General features: G+C 37.2%; 3 protein-coding genes across 5 annotated transcripts in view; 2 read left to right on the top strand and 1 right to left on the bottom strand.

The window, feature by feature from the left end:
• The window catches only part of LOC6568426 (deoxynucleoside kinase), a 23,854-nt gene extending 10,222 nt beyond the window's left edge, over positions 1-13,632 (bottom strand). Inside the window, exon 1 of one of the 2 annotated variants that reach the window (XM_043215041.1) lies at positions 13,615-13,632. Coding sequence is in view for 1 of the 2 variants with exons in the window: in XM_032740748.1 (XP_032596639.1) it covers positions 7,184-7,220 (37 nt within the window). In the remaining variant the exon portion in view is untranslated. Of the gene's footprint in view, positions 1-7,183; positions 7,236-13,614 lie in introns of those variants that run through there. The other variant, XM_032740748.1, reaches the window with a different exon arrangement.
• On the top strand, positions 457-8,934 carry LOC6568428 (elongation of very long chain fatty acids protein AAEL008004). The gene is made up of 5 exons (XM_001994697.2): positions 457-723; positions 7,147-7,238; positions 7,299-7,556; positions 7,921-8,220; positions 8,282-8,934. Exons 2-5 carry the CDS (start codon positions 7,155-7,157, stop codon positions 8,495-8,497), a joined length of 858 nt encoding a protein of 285 aa, XP_001994733.1. The 5' UTR covers positions 457-723; positions 7,147-7,154; the 3' UTR covers positions 8,498-8,934.
• LOC6568373 (1-aminocyclopropane-1-carboxylate oxidase) lies at positions 9,832-19,191 on the top strand. 2 transcript variants are annotated; one of them, XM_032740545.2, is made up of 6 exons: positions 9,832-9,911; positions 11,514-12,359; positions 17,340-17,455; positions 17,520-18,287; positions 18,359-18,543; positions 18,684-19,191. In XM_032740545.2, exons 2-6 carry the CDS (start codon positions 12,275-12,277, stop codon positions 18,754-18,756), a joined length of 1,227 nt encoding a protein of 408 aa, XP_032596436.1. In that variant the 5' UTR covers positions 9,832-9,911; positions 11,514-12,274; the 3' UTR covers positions 18,757-19,191. The 2 variants fall into 2 exon arrangements, with proteins under 2 accessions (XP_032596436.1, XP_001994734.1); XM_001994698.3 differs by having other exon boundaries at positions 12,131-12,359; positions 18,684-19,045.

Raw genomic sequence — 19,191 nt, 5'->3', positions numbered from 1 at the left:
ATTATAGAACACAGGCCCTCAAAAACATGCAACAGGTCAGCATAAAATAATACACACACACACACACACACACACATACAACCAGACACCCAGCCACGATCACCTGTCTAACCACACAGAACTGTCGATTGACACATACACACATTTTTGCTTGTGGCTTGACGAACAACAACAGCAACAACAACAGCAACAACAACAGCAACAACAACAGCAACAACAACAATAACAATCGGCAATCGGCGATCGGCTTCGGAGCTCACCTCGTGCAATCGATCGAGCCCGTATCAAAGTCGCTGCTGTTCGCTGTGCACGTGTGTGTGAGTGTGTGTGTGTGATGTGTGTTTCGTGTGTTTGCGTGTGAGTGTGTGTGTGTGTGTGTGTGTGTGTGTGTGTATTGTGTCTGTGCTGCGGCGGCGCATAGAAGACGGCTTGTCGCGTCCGGATGTCGCTTAGTTTGTTGCCGGCGCTTTAACCGCATAGTAAGCGCAATAGCGTGAAGTTGGCCACTGGCAAAACTGATATCCATTTATTTGCTGCTTGCTTCTAAAGCGTTCTAAAGCGTCCGCGTGTTCTCGTCTCGTGATTTGTGTAAGGATCACCCCAAACAAAATCGTTCGGTTTGATAAAAATAGAAGATTTAAATAAGTGCTACGTGCAGTGTTGTGTCCATATATAACTATATATAATATCAAACCCATTCAATTGTTGGCGATCGTATAAAAGGCAAGTGTGCTGCAGAATTATTTTGAATCAACAATATGTTGCATTTAAATTAAGGGAGATGCCTTAAAGTCTCCATAGTCACAGCCATTTCATTTTATTGTTGACTTATTACGAAAGAGTCGTGCGTGTTTGTGGACCCATTCCGTGGACCCCCCGCATATATGTATTGTAAACAGCAACTTCGCATCTTCGAAACCAGCTTACAACACCAAATATAGCTGATACATATGTGCATATATATACAATGTGTATGTGGCCAACATATTTAGTCTGAAATCGTGAGCTGTCGCAGAGTCAATCACTAAAGTCAATTATCAAAACATATGTAAATTTGTGTTCGACGATTGATCAACTACTACAACAGAGTATAATCAGCGACTGTTGTCAATCTGATGTATTCGAAAAGCACATCCAGTTGGCCACGCAACAGTAACAACTTGTTGTTAATATTGTAAATACATATGCCTATTGTACATACATAGATGCTACTGCCAATTTCCTACAATTACGCGGTATTATATCATCAGTAAAATATCTACTCTTTTGACGCAATGTGAAAACTTGATCAAGTTCGTGGAAAATGTGCTAAACAACAATATAAACTGTTTATAGTACATATTTATGTTTGTATGTATGTGTACATATTCACATATACGTATGCAGTACGTACGCATCTGTATGTGTAAGAAATCGAAAAGTTGGTGCCAAGACTGTAACCAATTTCTCATATTCGTAAATCGGCCGAATGCCCTTCAAAAAGGCGCTGACGTCGCAATGGTAACGCATGCGCGCAATTTGTTTATTTATGATCTTTATAGTTGTTGTCTTGGCGTAAACAGACCCGACCAAAAGTCCCAGACAGCACAGTCCGACGAGCTAGTCAAATTATCTTTATATCAAAGAGAGTCAAAACGAAAAGAAAAAACCCCAATTTCTGCCAGCCAAAATTTTTGCTGCACATCCGTTGGGTTGGGCAACTGCTTCACAGGTGCTGGCTGCTGTGGGCTGCTGGTCGATTACGGGGGTGTCATTTGTTATATTTTGCGGCCTTTTTCGGGTGACATCTCAGCCATGTGAAATAGCATTTTAATTTCAAGCCCAATTGGGGTCACATGCGCTGACAGTCACACCTTTGAGCAGAAACCATCTCATCTTATCTTTATTTGGGTTTCGCCATTTTCTTGGCCTGGTGGTTTTCAAATCACTTCGTTTGCCTAACAAGCCACGGTCGCTGCTCAAAATTTGTTAATAATGGCAAGGTGAAAATCTAACGAGAGCAAGCGAGCCAGAATAACAGAACGTCATGACACTGATGATGAAGCGGCAAATATTGGAGGCCAGAAGTTTTCGCGCTTTGCAGCAGCTCATTGTCAACAATATTGTCCAAGTATCTAAATATCAACACACACATCAATACAAACATTGACATTATTTATTTTTTTTTAGCATAGTTTAACTATGTACTACGAATGACTTAACCAATCTTTACACCCTTGGTATTGAGCAAATGATTTGTCAAAATTTTACAACAACAATATAAAACAATAATGGTAATAGTAATCATAGAGTTGATGATGATGATGATGTCGTCGCCAACTGATGACTGTTGCCTAAATGAGTTAGTATTAAGTACTAAATATTAAGTTGAAGTCAGTAGTTCATTTTGCCTGAGCACACACCCCTAAGTACTATTTTTGCATTTGCAGTTGTCGCAATTATCCGCTCGACGGTTTTGATTTACAGGTGTGTAAATTTCTAGTAAATATTTAGAAAGACTCTGGCAACGAACCGTTTACCCATTATGGGTACAAAGTTAATAATGAAAATTATTTACATTTTTATAAAACGCATTTGATATTTTTAAGGGGGCAAGAAATATCAGCTGTAGTAGGAGTAGAAGAGACAATATTACGTCAACTACCACAAATATAGGCGATATGCTGATAGAAACCGATTTTCAATTTATTATGATTTTATCAATATGTCATTTGATTCTTATTGATGATAAGCCTAATAATCATTTAATGATTAAACACTTTTGTTATTTTTTTAGAATTATTAAAAAAATGTCATAAATATTTTGCCTTATGTATTTTTTTCTTAAATGGAAAATGCCTCGGTATTTTTTTAAGAGCATTAAGTTAATAGACAACTAATTGAAGTCAAATTGTGTTGAAGGTGACAAACAAAAATCGGCATTAATAGATTAATTATAAGAATATAATGACAATAAAAATTAAGACCAGAGAGAAACGTCACAAAAAACGTTCTCAATCAGAAAATAATATCAAGATTACTTTAAATACCCTTTTAGTTAAATATTTGTGCAAAAAAAGACGCCAAATAAAAACGTGAAACGAATGAATTTGTTTTCTTAAATGCTCCAACTATATTCGTTAACTAATTAACAAACTAACAGGAAGGCCTCGTGTAATTCTAAAAACTACCGGTATATTAACTTTACTATCACGATCTAATGTTGTTATTTACTTAGAAAAAAAAATTAATGCATTTAGAATGTTGCATTTGTCAATCGGCTCTCGGAAGCGCTTTTTAAGCATTATTTATTAGTGAAAGATAGACGTGTAGACAATTTTGTTCATATTATTATTAGTATTATTAATTATGTTACTAGTATAATGCGCGGCAACTAGCACGAATACGCACTAGTTCAAGGTGATGCCTGCGAGCATCGAAGATAAACTAATACCAAAGAGTAAAAGCAATAAAAATCGAGTTTCAATAAAGTCGCAAATCTGCATACAAGTTGCGTTAAAATTCAAGCTCGTTGCTGCCCGCTAATAGGAGCCAAAAAAAAAAGAAGAAAAAACACGCTGTGAATTTTGTATCTTAATGCTTATATTTGTTTATTAACCAAAAAACACAGAGAAATAACAAATCGCAGACGGGGACTGGAGGCTGCGGAGTGCAAGAGTTCATTTTGTTGTCGATTTCGTTTCCTCAAAAGCGTGTGACCTTCGTAGTGATTTTATAATGCGTTGCTGATGCTGTTGTTGCCTCGGGTCCAGCATCAGCTACAGACTCGCCTTTCAATCAGATCAGTTGCTGCCGACACTGACATTGTATCTGCTGATTAAGTTTATACGGCGCACTTGTCCATTTTTTCTTTTTGTTTTGTTTTGTTTTGGTTTTTTTTTTTTTTTTTTTTTTGGGTGGCTGCTTTGTTAATGTTGTTGCTGTCGAGCTCAATGACTTGTCGAGTTTAGATAGCAACTTAACACTATGCGTGTAACAACAGATATGCAACCTTCGATAAAGTCTCTTATCAATAGCTCAAACTTCAAGCCACAATCAAAAACTTAAAGGCTAAGCTCAACAATGCGTATACGACATGTGCGCCACTTCCAAAACTGGTGGAATGTTATGTGTACGAAAATAAATGGGGAGAAAAGAGTCATAATAGTAAACGTGCGCCTCTTTTGTGATGTGGCGTTGCTAAGGCGTGTGTAGAATTTTTAGTTCGCTGTATGAAGCGGGTCGGATTATCGCATAATAAGAAGAACCTGGACAGTGACGTCAACAGCTGGAGCTCATTGAGTGGATAACATTTCTACTTATTTACATTATTCGAATATATATACACAATTTCGCAATTGCCTCACTAATTGATAGCCAAATATCTACAATCACCAGAAAGTTTTTTTTTCTTTATATTTAGGCATATTCAGCTCTTGTGGTTTGTTTGCAGCATTATGCAAAATTGATGCAAATATTTATAGAGCATTGTGTTTTCAGCTCGTTATTGGCTAGAAACAATTTTTGGATCGCGGGCATTGCCATTCAAAAAGTGATCAGGATGAGCAAATTATAGTAGTCATATGCATAGCAACCGGGAACAACGAAACAAACACAGATACACACACACACTTTCAAACTGATTTGCATGTGAACGTCGCTCATGTTTAGGAAATTAATAGCAAAATAAATAAATATGCAAAATTTACAGCATACGTACACAAGTTGTTTGCTTAGAATGAGCCATGAGATCTGTAGGTATTTACCGATGAATGTGTTCAGCAAATAGGATATACACATTTATACAAACAGTCAGGTATGTATATGTGGGTATGCGTATAAGAATTCAATGTCATCAATTTGAATGGAATAATTCAGACGCGAAATAAAAAAAAAAAACTTAGTTCTTAATACTAGTTTTGCAGATTTTAGATCTGAGAAAGAAAGGCCTCAGCCAGTTGATCAAGAAATAGCTAAGCCGGCAAAAAATAAAACCGGAAAAAATTTGGTATATTCTATGAGCTTATGCAATCGATATTAATTTTTATTCAAACACATTTCAAATGATTTCACATATACTCTTCGGAGCCGTTGAATAAATAGAGTCTAAGTGTAGAGTATAAAGTGTGTATTTATATATGCAACTTACTCCAAATCGGATTAATGTTATTGTAATTTTGTCACGATGTTTCTGACGTCAGTAAAGTAACTAAATATAATTCTCTGTTAGACTATTGGATTTTTCATTTTATCTGTTTTGAGTTCAACGATATTATATTGACATTGAAAGAAATGCACGTAGGCTATTAACCTGGTACAAGCTGTGGCTGAATTACGAGTCTAATTCGATAATGAGAAATATTAGAACAAGTTTTGATTGAGTTAAAGATTGAATCAAATTCGATAACAATCCTGATTGGGAGAGCCACAGATACACTTACTTATATATTTATACACATTATATGTAGACAGATGTAGTAGATAGTTTGATAATACAATTATAACTATTAGTATTTTTAGTTAACTGATTTAACCAATACATTTATCTTTTGCTAAATATTATGTCATCGTTTAGACCAACAAAAAGATTTCAGTTGAACAGATTGGATCCGATAGTGTCACTTAATTCTATGGATTACACGTGTCCGATTGAAGGCAAAGACTTTCGGCAGGTGTCGCATTGGGTTAAGAGCCATGCTTAGTGCTACAAAAACAAAGCTTAATAAAAACACTAAAGTTCTCATTGACATAGAACAATGACTGCGCAGAAAACTGGCAACGTTTGGGATTTGGATTTGGTACGGATAATGACAAGACAAATTTGAATGCAACGCGTCATATAATTAGAACGGCAAAGTGCGAACAAAAACAAAATTTCTCACCGACATTAAAGAAACTTGACATGGGGCATGTTTACCAATGATTTACGCCAATTTTGAAGAGCTCGGGACGAGCGACAAACGCCTTAGCGACTTTGTGCAACCGGAGTGCATTAAACTGTAATTTGATCCGCACACAAAGCTCGCATCCAAATCCAAACTGTTCAAGGCCGCAACAAGCTCAAGTGCATTTTTGTTTAAATGTCTATATATGTATATGTATTTGTGTGTAAATCTATACAGATAATATTTGAGCTGGCTACTGCGTTCTTTAATAAATATGAGTAAACAATTCCCCTCCGATTTCCTTTTATTAATGTTACATACACTTATCCAACTTCCCGGCATTCGTATGCATTTTTATTCGGTGCAGGGTATAAAATGTAAAATGGGTTGAACTTATCGTTGGCATATGTGCAATTTGCAAGCAAGGAGTTAAACATGAGGATTATCATGTTAACATGAACAGGCAATTAATATGCTTAGTCGCAAAAGCACAGGACTTGCGCTTATCTAGCTGACCAACAATTATGACGGGCCTCGCACGTTGCACACATAATGTTGCAAGGTAGCAGCTATTAATATTGATGGAAACTGGTTTCTGCCTCAAAGTTGCCTGTCCTTGAACTATCTTGCTTCTGATGCTGTTGCCTGTTCGGCATTTCCAGATTGTATAAAAAAAAAAAAAAACTAGAAGACAATAAACAAAGACGGCGACAACAACACAACAACGTTGATTTGGCATAAGAAATAATCAAACCAGTTCTGAGCTAACTGATTTCTTTTTGTAGTATCATGTATCCCTGGTCGCATGTAATTTTAGCCACTAGTAAAAGCCCATGATTTTACTAAAAATAAAAATATGAAAACAGAAATTCAGTTTCAGCTGAGGCCAGCACTCAGAAGAGTTTCGAGCTGCCTTTGAAATAAATGCATATTTGTCGCTTTTTGCCGGGCAGGGTTAATGGCCCGGAACTCTGTGACTCTGGCTAATTTACATATGTTTGCATTAACTAGCCAATTAACACTCAAGTAAAGTACCACAATTATGACCCATTGACTGCTAATATTTCATCAATACTGTGTCAGATGCCGAAGACGTGGGCGAGGCTTTACCTTGACGATTGCCAATTATGTGGCTTGGCGATTAGCGCAGTAGATCAATAGATTAAATAACAGTCGAGGAGACGGTCTAATGTGTAAATACCGAGCTATCTGCTATTTGCTAATGTTTAGCTAATCCAAAAATGGAATAAACTAATAAATTGTTATTGCTATTTATTTGTAGTTGGCAAAATGTCGGTCAGACTGAACGAGACACATACCATTGTTGACAAGATGGTCAACTTTTTCGTGGAACATGAGGATTTGCGCACAAAGGTAAGCCTCGGAATCAGATAAAAGCGTTGAGATCGGACTTATATTAATTCTATGCCACAGAGCTGGTTCCTTTCGAATGCACCCGGACCGCTGTTCATGATACTGGGCGCATATCTGTACTTTTGCCTGTATGCCGGACCGCGTTACATGCGCGATCGTAAACCGTTCGAGCTAAAGAACACACTGCTCATCTATAATGCGGTGCAAGTGCTGCTCAGCTGGGTGCTGTTCTACGAGGGCTACAAGGGCGGCTGGGGCGGTCACTACAACTTCAAATGCCAGCCGGTGACTTATGCAACGGATCCAATCTCGATGAGGGTATGTTAGCCTTACAAATACTTTTACATGTATTTTATTTCATTTCATTTCATTTTTTTTGCCTTCCTTTACAAGTAAAATGACTGTTCAATTAGCGTTCTAGTCACTGTGGAGACATTTATTTCTAAAATATATTTGCATATTTTATTATTGTATTTATATATAGCATATATGTTATATTTAGTGACAAGCTTAACAAAACGAATATATTCATGCAGTCGTTCATCGAAGCAATTAGTTGAATGCTGTTGAGTTATTAATCAAGTTACTCAATAAAAATAAAGTTTAAGCTTAGAGCTATAATATGAAATTTCAAGTATAATTCATATGGATCTATATATAAATAAATGTTTCTTCTTTCTAGATGGCAGGCGCTGTTTGGCTATACTATATTGCCAAGATCACTGAGCTGCTGGATACCGTGTTCTTTGTGCTGCGCAAGAAGGATCGCCAGATTTCATTCCTGCATCTGTACCATCACACTCTGATGCCCGTGTGTGCATTCGTTGGAGTCAAGTACTTTGCCGGCGGTCATGGCACACTTTTGGGTTTCATCAACTCGTTCATCCATATCATTATGTATGCGTATTATCTGCTGTCGGCAATGGGTCCCAAGGTACAGAAGTATCTGTGGTGGAAGAAGTACATCACCATACTCCAGATTGTAAGTGAATTTCACGAAATATTGTTTGATTGATGGATTAACCCACTTTTGTTTTGAACAGGTGCAATTCCTTATCATCTTTGTGCACACGCTGCAGATTCAGTTCCAGCCCAATTGCGATTTCCCCAAATCGATTGCGGCGCTGCTGACCTTTAATGCCGGCCTCTTCACCTATATGTTCAGCTCCTTCTATGTGCACAACTACAGGAAGGAGGCCAAGCAGGCCGCAAAGGCCAAACTGGCGGCACAGGCCAAGTTGGCGGTAAAGCAGGAGTAGAGTCACCTTGACGATGTTTTATTTTTTGCCTTAAGATCGGTTCCCGAATCGTTAGTTAGGTTTATATATATATATATGTATATATATAGCCTGTACACGTCTACTGTGAAGTTACCCTGTCAAAATGGGAGGGGTACCGCACACCCTTTTAGTTATACTGGGTGTATGTATGTACATTGGATATTACATTTTGTAGCTGTTAAGTTCTGAAGTATTTTAAGTCAAACATGAGAATGTGGCTCTTTGAACAGACGCCATTGCGCAGTGCAAGATGCCTTGCACCAGCCGTATTGGCAAAGTAAAATAGAACCAAATATTATAGTTATTATAGCTCATCGATACGTGTATGTAGTGTTTATTTTATTGATTGGCGTGCAATAAAACTCTAAGACATACAGCAGATGGCAAAACACCAAATTGTCATTGGCAGCAATTTAGTTTACCCCTTTTTCTTTTGTAACATACCCAAATTGTTTTTAAATTGTACTGAACCAAATTTTGAAAAAAAATAAACAATACGAATTGTAAATTAAATCGAATGCCACAAAGTATGCAACAACAATCGCAAAATCTTTAACTTTTATAAATTCCTCTAGATGGCGCGCAAGTGCAGTTGAGTCAGAAACAATACCCAAGTTGTCATCTGACTCATTCGTCAATCGATTGCCAGAGAAACTCTTGGCACAAATCTTGTCAGATGATCGCAATTTTGTATTTGTTAATGAATCAGCTTTAATTGGGTATACTGCAAGGGAAAAATCTGATTTGGATTTTCAAAACCGGGAAAAGACACACTGGAGATGGGTTATGTGGGAGTGGCAAAATGTATGCAAAATAAAATATATAAATAATTTTGTATCATGAAATTGATACACTCATTATTCATTGATTCATATTATGAATATTTTTCTAGATAATATAGATAATGGTCTACTCATCGAGCACACAGAAAATGCGATAAGATGATGAAGAAAAGTTGACTAACAGCAATTGAAGATTAAAGACGTAATTGCCAGAATTAAAATGTGATTCAGTGTGATTTTATCATGAACTTTATTTCATGATATATAAAAATAACTTAACAATCAAGATTTGCTAGAATACTTTGATAAAACACATGCACATATATGTGCCAGACATTTCGATATGTCAAACTTTTTGTCATATCAAATAATTTGAGTTTCGCAATTTTAGTCCCAGACCAAAAGTATGCCATGAAATTGATGGATCTAAGTGTGTATATACGGTTGAATGTGTGAATTGTAGATATGTATATATTACAGTGTATGTTGAAGTTGCAGGCAAATTGAATTTGAAACTCAAACTCGCCTCGCAGTGTTGGCGAAAATGTGGTGAAGTGCAGACGCGTCCCTTCCGTTCGTTGGCGCGTTTGTCGTTTGCGTACTGTTTTTTTGTAAGTGTAGCAACGTTGTTGCTGCTTTTATTATTATTATTGTTGTTTTTGTTGTTGTGGTGGCTGTTGCTGTTGCTCTGGTTACTCTGTTGCCAGGTAAATAGGTTCCGCTTGGCTCAACTGTTGGCGTGCGCATTTTTTATTGTATTGTATTTAGGTTAAATTCGCGTTCGCGTGTGTGTTACAAAATATTCGAAAGTGTGCGAAAAGTTAAATAAATAAAAACAAAAAACACATCAAACTGTAGAAATGATTTGGTGATTTTTTTGGTGACGTGACGCTGTGTTAAGGGAAACCTGTGCGAAAAAAGAAAGTGATTTTTCATTTGGAAACTCCGAATTCAATATACATGTGTATATATAAATCGAGTTATTTAAAAATAGATTCGATATGCAAATGAACATTTGTGCACATATCTTGAGAAATGCTTACTCATTACCATATACACACACACACACACACACACACTCTACGACTAACACACAGATACGACTCACACATACGGGGTACTCCGTCTGTCGTTGTCATCCCTGAAGATGCATATGTTGCAGACTTTATACGGCCGTCTCATCTGGCGTTTCCTGTGATGCCGCTTGGCAACAGCAAACACCAAACGACAAACAGCAAACGGCAACAGACGCTATCAAAACAAAAACAAGAGCGAAACCCAAAATCAAAGTTCAGACACGACGCATGGAGTTTTGAGCTCAGCTGGTTTGGCAAGGGTCGACGCGGAGCGGGCAGCAATCAGGCAATACACCTGAGTAGAAGTGTGCGAGTGCCGTTAAACGAGATCTGTCAGATACATTTGCACCAGTCTACATATATGCATACACATATGTACAATATATACATATATATGTATATATACGTACAAACAACTGACAAAAGTATCTGCTCGCCTTGTGAATAAAAACACGAAGCGAAGCCAAAAACTTACACATGCATATATATGTGCAGACATATAAATACATGCATACATATGTATTCATCTATGTGTGTGTGTTGTGTGTGTGCGCGTGTGTGTATGTGTGTGTGTGCGTCTGTGCATATCAGCATTTAAATGTGTGTGCGAGTACCTGAAATATCGCGAGAGCGAACTCTGGCAGCAGCTACCTGTTGATGAGATTGCGACTGAGGCCGCTGCGCATGGCTTTGGCTTTTGATACCAAAGGGGGCCCAGTGCAAATACTTGTATCGTGTTTTTAGCAGTTAGTTAGCAGATATATGCGCTCCTCACCCGTACGAACTGTTTACCGTCTTGTCGTATTCAGCCATGCAGCTGTTGTTGCCCGGCCGCATGCACAAACGACAAGTGCTAATTTACTTATCACAAATTTGATTTGATTATATTTTATCTAATTGCTGCGTACATGCGAAGGTACACATTGCTCGCACACAAACTGAGATTTACGCTCAATACTAAATGCACTCAACAAAAAAATATACATACAATTTATCTGAAATTTAAAAATGCAAATAAATCTAAATAAAAATTTAAACAACAGAAAAACAATTTTTTATTTTTAATAACTAAGATTTATTTTGCTTGTCATATAATACAAATAGTTTTCTAAATTCTTGAAAATATTTTTTTCTCAGTGCATATGACGCTCACAGCTGCAAAATCAAGCTACTTATTCATATATATGTACATAAAGTTTACCAGAAAATCTCAGCACCAAAGCCAGAGGTGCGATAAGCATTAGCAGCGGCAGAAGCAGAAGCAGAAGCAGCGAACGAAGCAGCAATCGCGACAGCTGAGCAAAAACAACTCAACAACTCGAGGAATGTTCAAGAAAACGGCAACTCGGTTTCATGCCCGATCAGTTTGTCAGAGAAACGCGTCGCGTTCGCAACGTTCGGTTTTGATTCGCTCGATTTTCTCACTGGGCGTGTAAAATACAAAAAAAAGAAACGCACCCGACACGCGCCCTACTCAGCCGTTTTTTTATATTCCAATTGGATTTTATAGCTGTTGGTTTCGATTTGGTTTTGGCTTTTGTTTTTGATATCGTTTGGCGTGGCTGCGCGTCACAATCGCTGGTCGCTGGCCAACAGCCACTTCGAACATATAAACCGTAACATAAACAAATGAAAAGAGCAACAACAACAATAATAAAACAATTAAATTGCTTCGTCGTCAAGCTGAATAGCCAAAGAGAGAGACGGAAACAGACAACAAACAAACCATTATAATAAAAAGTAATAATTCTTAGGCGCTGATAGAGGTGATATAGTGCCCAAGAATTGCGCCAAGAGCTGAATTGAGTCTTGACTCAAAAACCAAAGAAGTGTATAAAAAGAGTTAAAGAATAAACAATATATAAACAAACAAACAAACAAACACACACACAAGCAAAATGCTGAAAACAAAATCGAGTGACGATAAGCTGGACACGCTGCTCTCACGATCTGCAGTGCCAATCATCGATCTGGCTCATTGCGGTAAGTTCAATTCACACATGGCAACTATGCATGTATATATATATATATATATACATATGTACATATCATGAGTGTACAACATGTACCAGTGCTATGCGCCATTCTGGCTTTGTTGCCAAGCACGCCTTTAGCTAGCGCTTGAATCGTCGATGGTTAATTAGATACAGCCCTGACTCATTCCTGGATAATTAGCAGTTGTTTTCTCGTCTGTATCTCGTAATTGCATTGCAATTGCTTATCTTTGTTTTATTTTTTTGAGCGCATGTCAATTTTAATTATTTATTAACTTGTGCAACAGATACCTGTCTGTCACTCGGTTTTCTCAATGACTAAAGTCTACATTTTAAACAAAAAGAAAATAATTTATATTCACCTTGTTAAGGAAATGTTAAACTTGCACAAGCCGCAATCTTCAAAAAAAAAAAAAAAAAATAAAAAAAATTGTGAAAGCAATAATTTTAAAATAAAAACAATCTACGAATGCATACATCAGATATGTAGGGCCAATACTTTGTGAATAGTCATTTTACAATATTTTGAAGCTTGCAAATATTTACTTAAATCTTTTATCTTTGGCCATAATTGACTGAGCCATTTAGACTCATAATTAGCCTCAGCAAGTTAATAGCCAACAATATTAGTTTATTATGTGTAATCTGGTCTCATGGACTCTAATTGCGGCCAGATATACAAGAGTGATTTCATGATGATATGGTATATCATGAAATTTAATTATTATAATTTGTGTATGAGCTTCACATTTTAGTAGCACTGTAATAAGTATGACACTTAAAATCTACTTTTGAATAATAATTATATGGGTCATAATGATAATGACAAAAAAATTTAAACTCGCTTAGCTATGGATTATAATTGGTTCCCGTTCTATTTCGACATACTGTTAAATACTGTATTATATGAATACGTTTTGGAAGTTATTTGGTAAATTTCCATAATTATTTTTAAATTACTTCTCTTTGTTACTTGTTTGGCCCAGTTTAGTCGAAGTGCAAAGTAATTAACCAGGGCTTAGATTAACATTGACCAAGTCTAGTTTGTTATATTAAAATTGTTAAATCAATGGTGACCAAGATTATGTATGAGTATCGATAAGAAGATTCCACCACTAAGCCTTCAAATTAGTATTGTTGATATGTACTCTATTTGTTTGATGTATTTAGCACCAGCGCATATTTAGTATTCGAAAATCAACACTTGGGTGATTGAAAGCTAGAGAATTTACAGTGTCACTTACCCAAGTCGGACTGAAATGATGCCCTGTCAATCTTCGCTTCAGCTTTTGACCTTCACTTGTCGATTTTGTTTCCAAACATTTCTGCCATTGACCCTCAAAACAAGTAAGTATACAAACCAAGCATTGAACTAGGTTGAAAGTGTATGCGTAGCAGTTGTGTCAACGGAACTTAAATTGATTTCAAGCTGGAGAGGTTTTTGAACCACATATATGAGTACTACTCAAAGTTTGTCCAATGCCAGTCAGAAAAATCAAAATGCGCCTGAACAGTGCGGAAACCCAAACAAAATGCATCACAACATTCACATTCAAGTATTATTACAATTTGCATTGGGAACTTGATTTGGATGTTATCGTGAGTTATTTTTATTTTTGTTTTGGTTTCGGTTTTGCTCGGCACACATATGGATGAAAGGCGGGAATGGGATGGGCAGATACAGGCAAGTACTTGTTTGATTTGTTGTGTAGACTACTTTATTTACACAGTGCTCAGACAAACCGAATAACAAACTCGCACAACAAGCACCAAGCCCGCCCCTCGATTCAAGCTACGTCAACGGAACTGTGACGCACTTGGCCAGCAAATTCCCAGCAGCGTCACTTGGCTGATTGTGTAGATAAATTAAAACTTGCAGCATCGTCACAGCAACATCAATAACAATAACAACAACTATAAGCAACTCGGCATACGACGTCTAAAACTGGCTTAGACCCGCACACTTACATAAATATGTTGAATGGTTTTCCCGCTATAGAAATATATTTTCTGTTTTGTTTTGATTTAGACGGGTTTAAAATAATCTGATGCATTGCAATGAAATGAAAATGATTATGTTTTGGGGGATTTTTTCATGTTAATGGCCAACAATTCGTGACAAATTATTAATTAACTAAGCGTTAATTGTCGGATAAGTCTGTCAAACACTGCGCGAAAAGTCATGGAAATATTAGAAGCTTCAAAAAAGTTGTGAAAACCCACAAGGTTAAACTGTATTGATCTGAGTATAAATTTAAAATTTTATTTTGATGCTCTTTTAGTTTGAATATTACAAATGTATTTCTTCTTTGAATCTGAACCCAGTGAGGTTTTTCAGCATTGATTTTATGCCTTATTTCAAGTATGAAAACATTTAATGCCTTTGCTTTTAGATTTAACGATCGATTTTTGAATGCGAGAATGCTTCAGAACATCAAAGACCGAAAAATATAAGAAATTGACTGCAAAATTATTGAAATTCCAAGCAATGTTTTTAAAAAACATTTACAAATTTGAATTTTCTACACTTGAGTTCAAATATAAACATTTCATAACAAATCGATTAGATTTGGAGGCATTTCGCATTTGAGTCTGACGATTGATTTAACCTATAAAATTAATTTTCGCAATTTAAATATTTTGCGCTGTTTTTGCGCAGCAAACCCCCACTTAACTGAGTCCAATTAAGTTGTCTATAAATATAACTATGTTATAAGTGTGGTCAGCAGTTTTTATATGCATACAGAATTTCCAACTAAACTAAATTGCTATTAGAGCTGTCCGCGTATATTTGTATGTGTAAATAAATTGTGCTATAAATATTGAATTAAATCATTTATTGAGAATAGAAACGAGGCAGCAACTGATTCAGCCATGCTCGACTAGAAAACACTATTTCAAGAGTCACTTATGAAATCAATGCAAATGTAGGACTCGATGTATGACAAATAGTGAATAATAAACATTGGTTTCTAGTTCGAGGTCTCAGGTGTTTCCTGACTTTGACTTGGATATTGTAAATCTTAATTTTAAATTTTTCTGAAGAAAAGAAATAATTAATATTATGGCAGCTATACGTTGAGCAATAACTCAATAAATTTGAAAATCTTTATTACACACGTGCCTTACCATTTTTATCGAGTACAGGGTATGCACAGCAAGCGTGGCGTCAATAGAAATTCCATTTCTAAAATACACAATGCTAAATGTATAAAAAGCCGCAAAACGCATATTCGTCAGTTTATGGCGCCCCACAAAAGCGAGCACCCATAAATATTAAATACATATACAAATGTTCGTAAACACAAACAATTTGGCAGCGGATCGAACACTGATGCCAATCAAACATTTCGGAATAGAATCTCAAAGCCAAAAGCAATATTCAATGTGTGGCAAGCGGCAGCAATCGAGGCGATGATCTTCAACGCTTGCGACAAGTGGCCTCAACATAATGTTTGCCTGACTGGTGACTCAATTAATTAGCCTCAATATAGATAAATTAGCGACAAGTTAGCGACTATAAGCATGTGAGTTGCGCAAAAAAAAACAACACAAAATAAATACAAAAAAATTGCTGCAAATTGAAAAGTGCTCGCAACACAGTTGGCGCCTAATTGAAGTGCATGCAAACAATAGTCATAATAAACTGTTCTACCTACTCCTCCTTCAATTCAACTCAAATGGGATTTTGTACACAAATGTGTATATAAACATGTATGTGCATCTAATAAAATCGAAATCGAAATCGAAATCGAAAGGAGGCGTGGCGTTTCAATTGATTCCATTCCAAGGATTGCTTGACCTCTCTGAAAGCTGTGTCATCATCGTCATCATCATCATCGTCGTCATGTTGAACTTGTTGTTGGCATGACAACACTTTCATAGAATTGCGTTATATTCATACAAGTATTTAATGTATTTGTCGCCTGGTGACAAAAACTGATAACGTCACAACGTAATTACTATTAACCGTGAATTTTTATGCTTATCAGCTGAGAAAGCCATGCGTCATTGTGCTGATTAGGGTGTGCTCTGGAAAAGTGGCAGGAAATATGGGCGAACAGTTGATATGAAATTGGCAATTATTTATTTATAGATTGCCAACGTGAACGTGTGGAAATATTTGCAATTGTTTGTATTCATTCATTGCCTGGTGCTGAATGGACAATGAGAAAATAAATATATGCATATCTATATATATACAATTTTAAGATATAAAAAACACATCAATAAAAGTCATATCTCAATGTTGTTGTTGCGCAACAGGTAAGATAAGGTTAGCTATATATCTGTGGACTTTAACCGGCTTCATACATTTTCTTCTTATTATGCATGCTCTTAAGTGCTCTGGTTTCCTTTTGTGTCTTTATTGATGTAGTCAGATCCTTGCGTTAGCCGCTTGACTTCACTTCCGATGCGACTTTCGCTCACTTAATGGAAGGTGATTTTATTTTTATTTAATTTTCCGCTGGGGAAAACCATCATGTCGGCTTCGTCGCCGTTATCGTTATAGCTTTGAGCATTTGCACTGGCATTGAAATTGACTTAACTATTTTTATTGCATTTACTCCCATTGCATTTTCATCGAGTTTGATTGCTCAAAACGCATTTACGTCATTGGCCATTATAGCAGCGAGCACTTTTCGTCTTTTATTTATGACTGCAATTTACTGAGAAATAAGTATAAATTGCTAATGTTCATTATGGGTTTTTGCAGTTTAATTGGTCTCAATAAAAACGGTCTCGATACTGTATTAATCATTATTGGCAGCAGCTGGTTGTAAATACCCAACCAGCTATTAATATTGTTAAACATTCCAAGAAGATACTAATCGCTGATCACAAATAACTTATCGCATGATCTAAAGTAGCAGTTCCGTTGGATTTGGGGCTTCAACTTTGTACGATTCTCACGTCCACACATTTAACTAATGGTAACAATGTATTTGTATGTTATATATACTTACAGGCATTGAGGAGATCCCTGTCAAATCGGTGGTGAACCGTGTGGGTCATCAGCTCGCAAAGGCGTTATCCGAAAAGGGCATGGCGATGCTGGTTAATCATGGCATATCTGATGAGAAGGTAGCTTAAACTTGATTAAACATTTTGAATACATATTCTGAATTATAACGCTGTTTTGCTATAGCTGAAGACCGCTTGGGATCATCTGGATGATTTTGTGGTTCTGGAGGCTGATGTTAAGAAGCATTATATACGCACCGATGGCGATAATCATGGCTATGTGAGTCCGGGTGTTGAACGGTTCAATGGCAAGGTACCGGAGTTGCGACATGCATTCAACATATGCACACTGAATGCCCAGAATCTGCCAGAGGAGCCGTTACCAGGCTTTGCGGATCACATCAGCACACTGGCCACAGACTTTAAGGCGCTGGGCAGCTTTATACTGCAGGCGCTGGCCGTCTCGCTGGATATTCCGCACACATTCTTCCTCGAGAAGCACTCACACATGCTGTCTGGCGATCACGACAACATGACCACCCTGCGCATGCTCTACTATCCGCCAGTGGTGGACGATGAGCCCGGACACAGTCAGGATGATGTGATCAAGGGGCGTTGCCAGTATAGCTACCAGCGTTGCTTATCGGATCAGCCGGACTTCCGGCCGGAACACAATCCCCGCGATGACATAAACGAGGTGGATGGCGTGCAGACCAATGGTAAGGATGGACAGATATCCGAACATAAGCTGGCCAATGGCGAGATTATACGCTGTGGCGCCCATGTCGATTACGGCACGTTTACGCTGCTGGCGCAGGATTCCGAAGGCGGCTTGGAAGTGAAACTGCCGGGCAGCGAGAAGTGGCATCGTGTTGGACACTTGCCGGGTGCCATATTTATCAATTGTGGCGAGATCTTGTCCATTTGGACGAAAGAGCGCTATCCCGCACTGGTAGGCAACAAACGCTAATTCACAAAAAAGGACGCACAAGCTAATAATTTGCATTATCTTCCATTTTGCAGGAGCATCGCGTCGTTATACCTGAGCAGGAGCATATTCGAGCTCGTGGTCGACACTCCATTGCATTCTTCTGCCATCCAGATAATATAACAATGATATCTCCCAACGATCTGCCTCAAACAGATGACGGACAGAATTCAGCGATTCTCAAGCAGCGCAAAAAGTCCTTTAAGGCGGCGAAAGAGCGGTGAGTTTTTTATTGTTGAGACTTTTATTGTTGATTATATTTCATTTTTACTAACTTGTTTTTATTTTACAATTTCCTTTGTTTCAATCGTTATCACGCTGTGGCCGGCTCTATATTTGTCTACATATCTGTGCATATAGAGTATATAATGCGTATCAGTTAATACAGAAAAAGTTTAAAGAAACGTACACCAATAACAATAACGGTCAATGACGTTGCGCCCCGTAAGCTGCAACTTGTGCCCCGCCACTTTCTCCCGTCGTCACCCCGTCATCGCCCCCCTTCAACTCGTCATCTGTCATCCGTCAACTGCCTGAGGAGAGTTGCGTCGTATTTGAAAAGTCAACAACACGCTTGATGTTTGAAACTTTTTATTTTTATCTTTATTATATACGATTGTAATTGCTTCATTTCTTTAGTTTGTATCATATGTATTCGATATACATAAATACTATTTATATACAAATACAACATACAAATATACGTTTGTGTTTTGCATAATACGAATATTAATACAATTACACCGACAAAAAACGCACACATTAACATTCACTTAGTTTTCTAGTTCTAGACGTTTTTATAATTTCCGTTTATAAAATTTGAACATATCGCAATTCCAAAATTGACTGAGACTATTATATCAGAGAC

This window comes from Drosophila grimshawi, unplaced genomic scaffold, assembly GCF_018153295.1.
Source record: "Drosophila grimshawi isolate 15287-2541.00 unplaced genomic scaffold, ASM1815329v1 contig_311, whole genome shotgun sequence".
In the NCBI taxonomy this organism is placed as follows: Eukaryota; Metazoa; Arthropoda; class Insecta; order Diptera; family Drosophilidae; genus Drosophila; species Drosophila grimshawi.
This window is presented reverse-complemented; position numbering and strand designations above follow the sequence as displayed.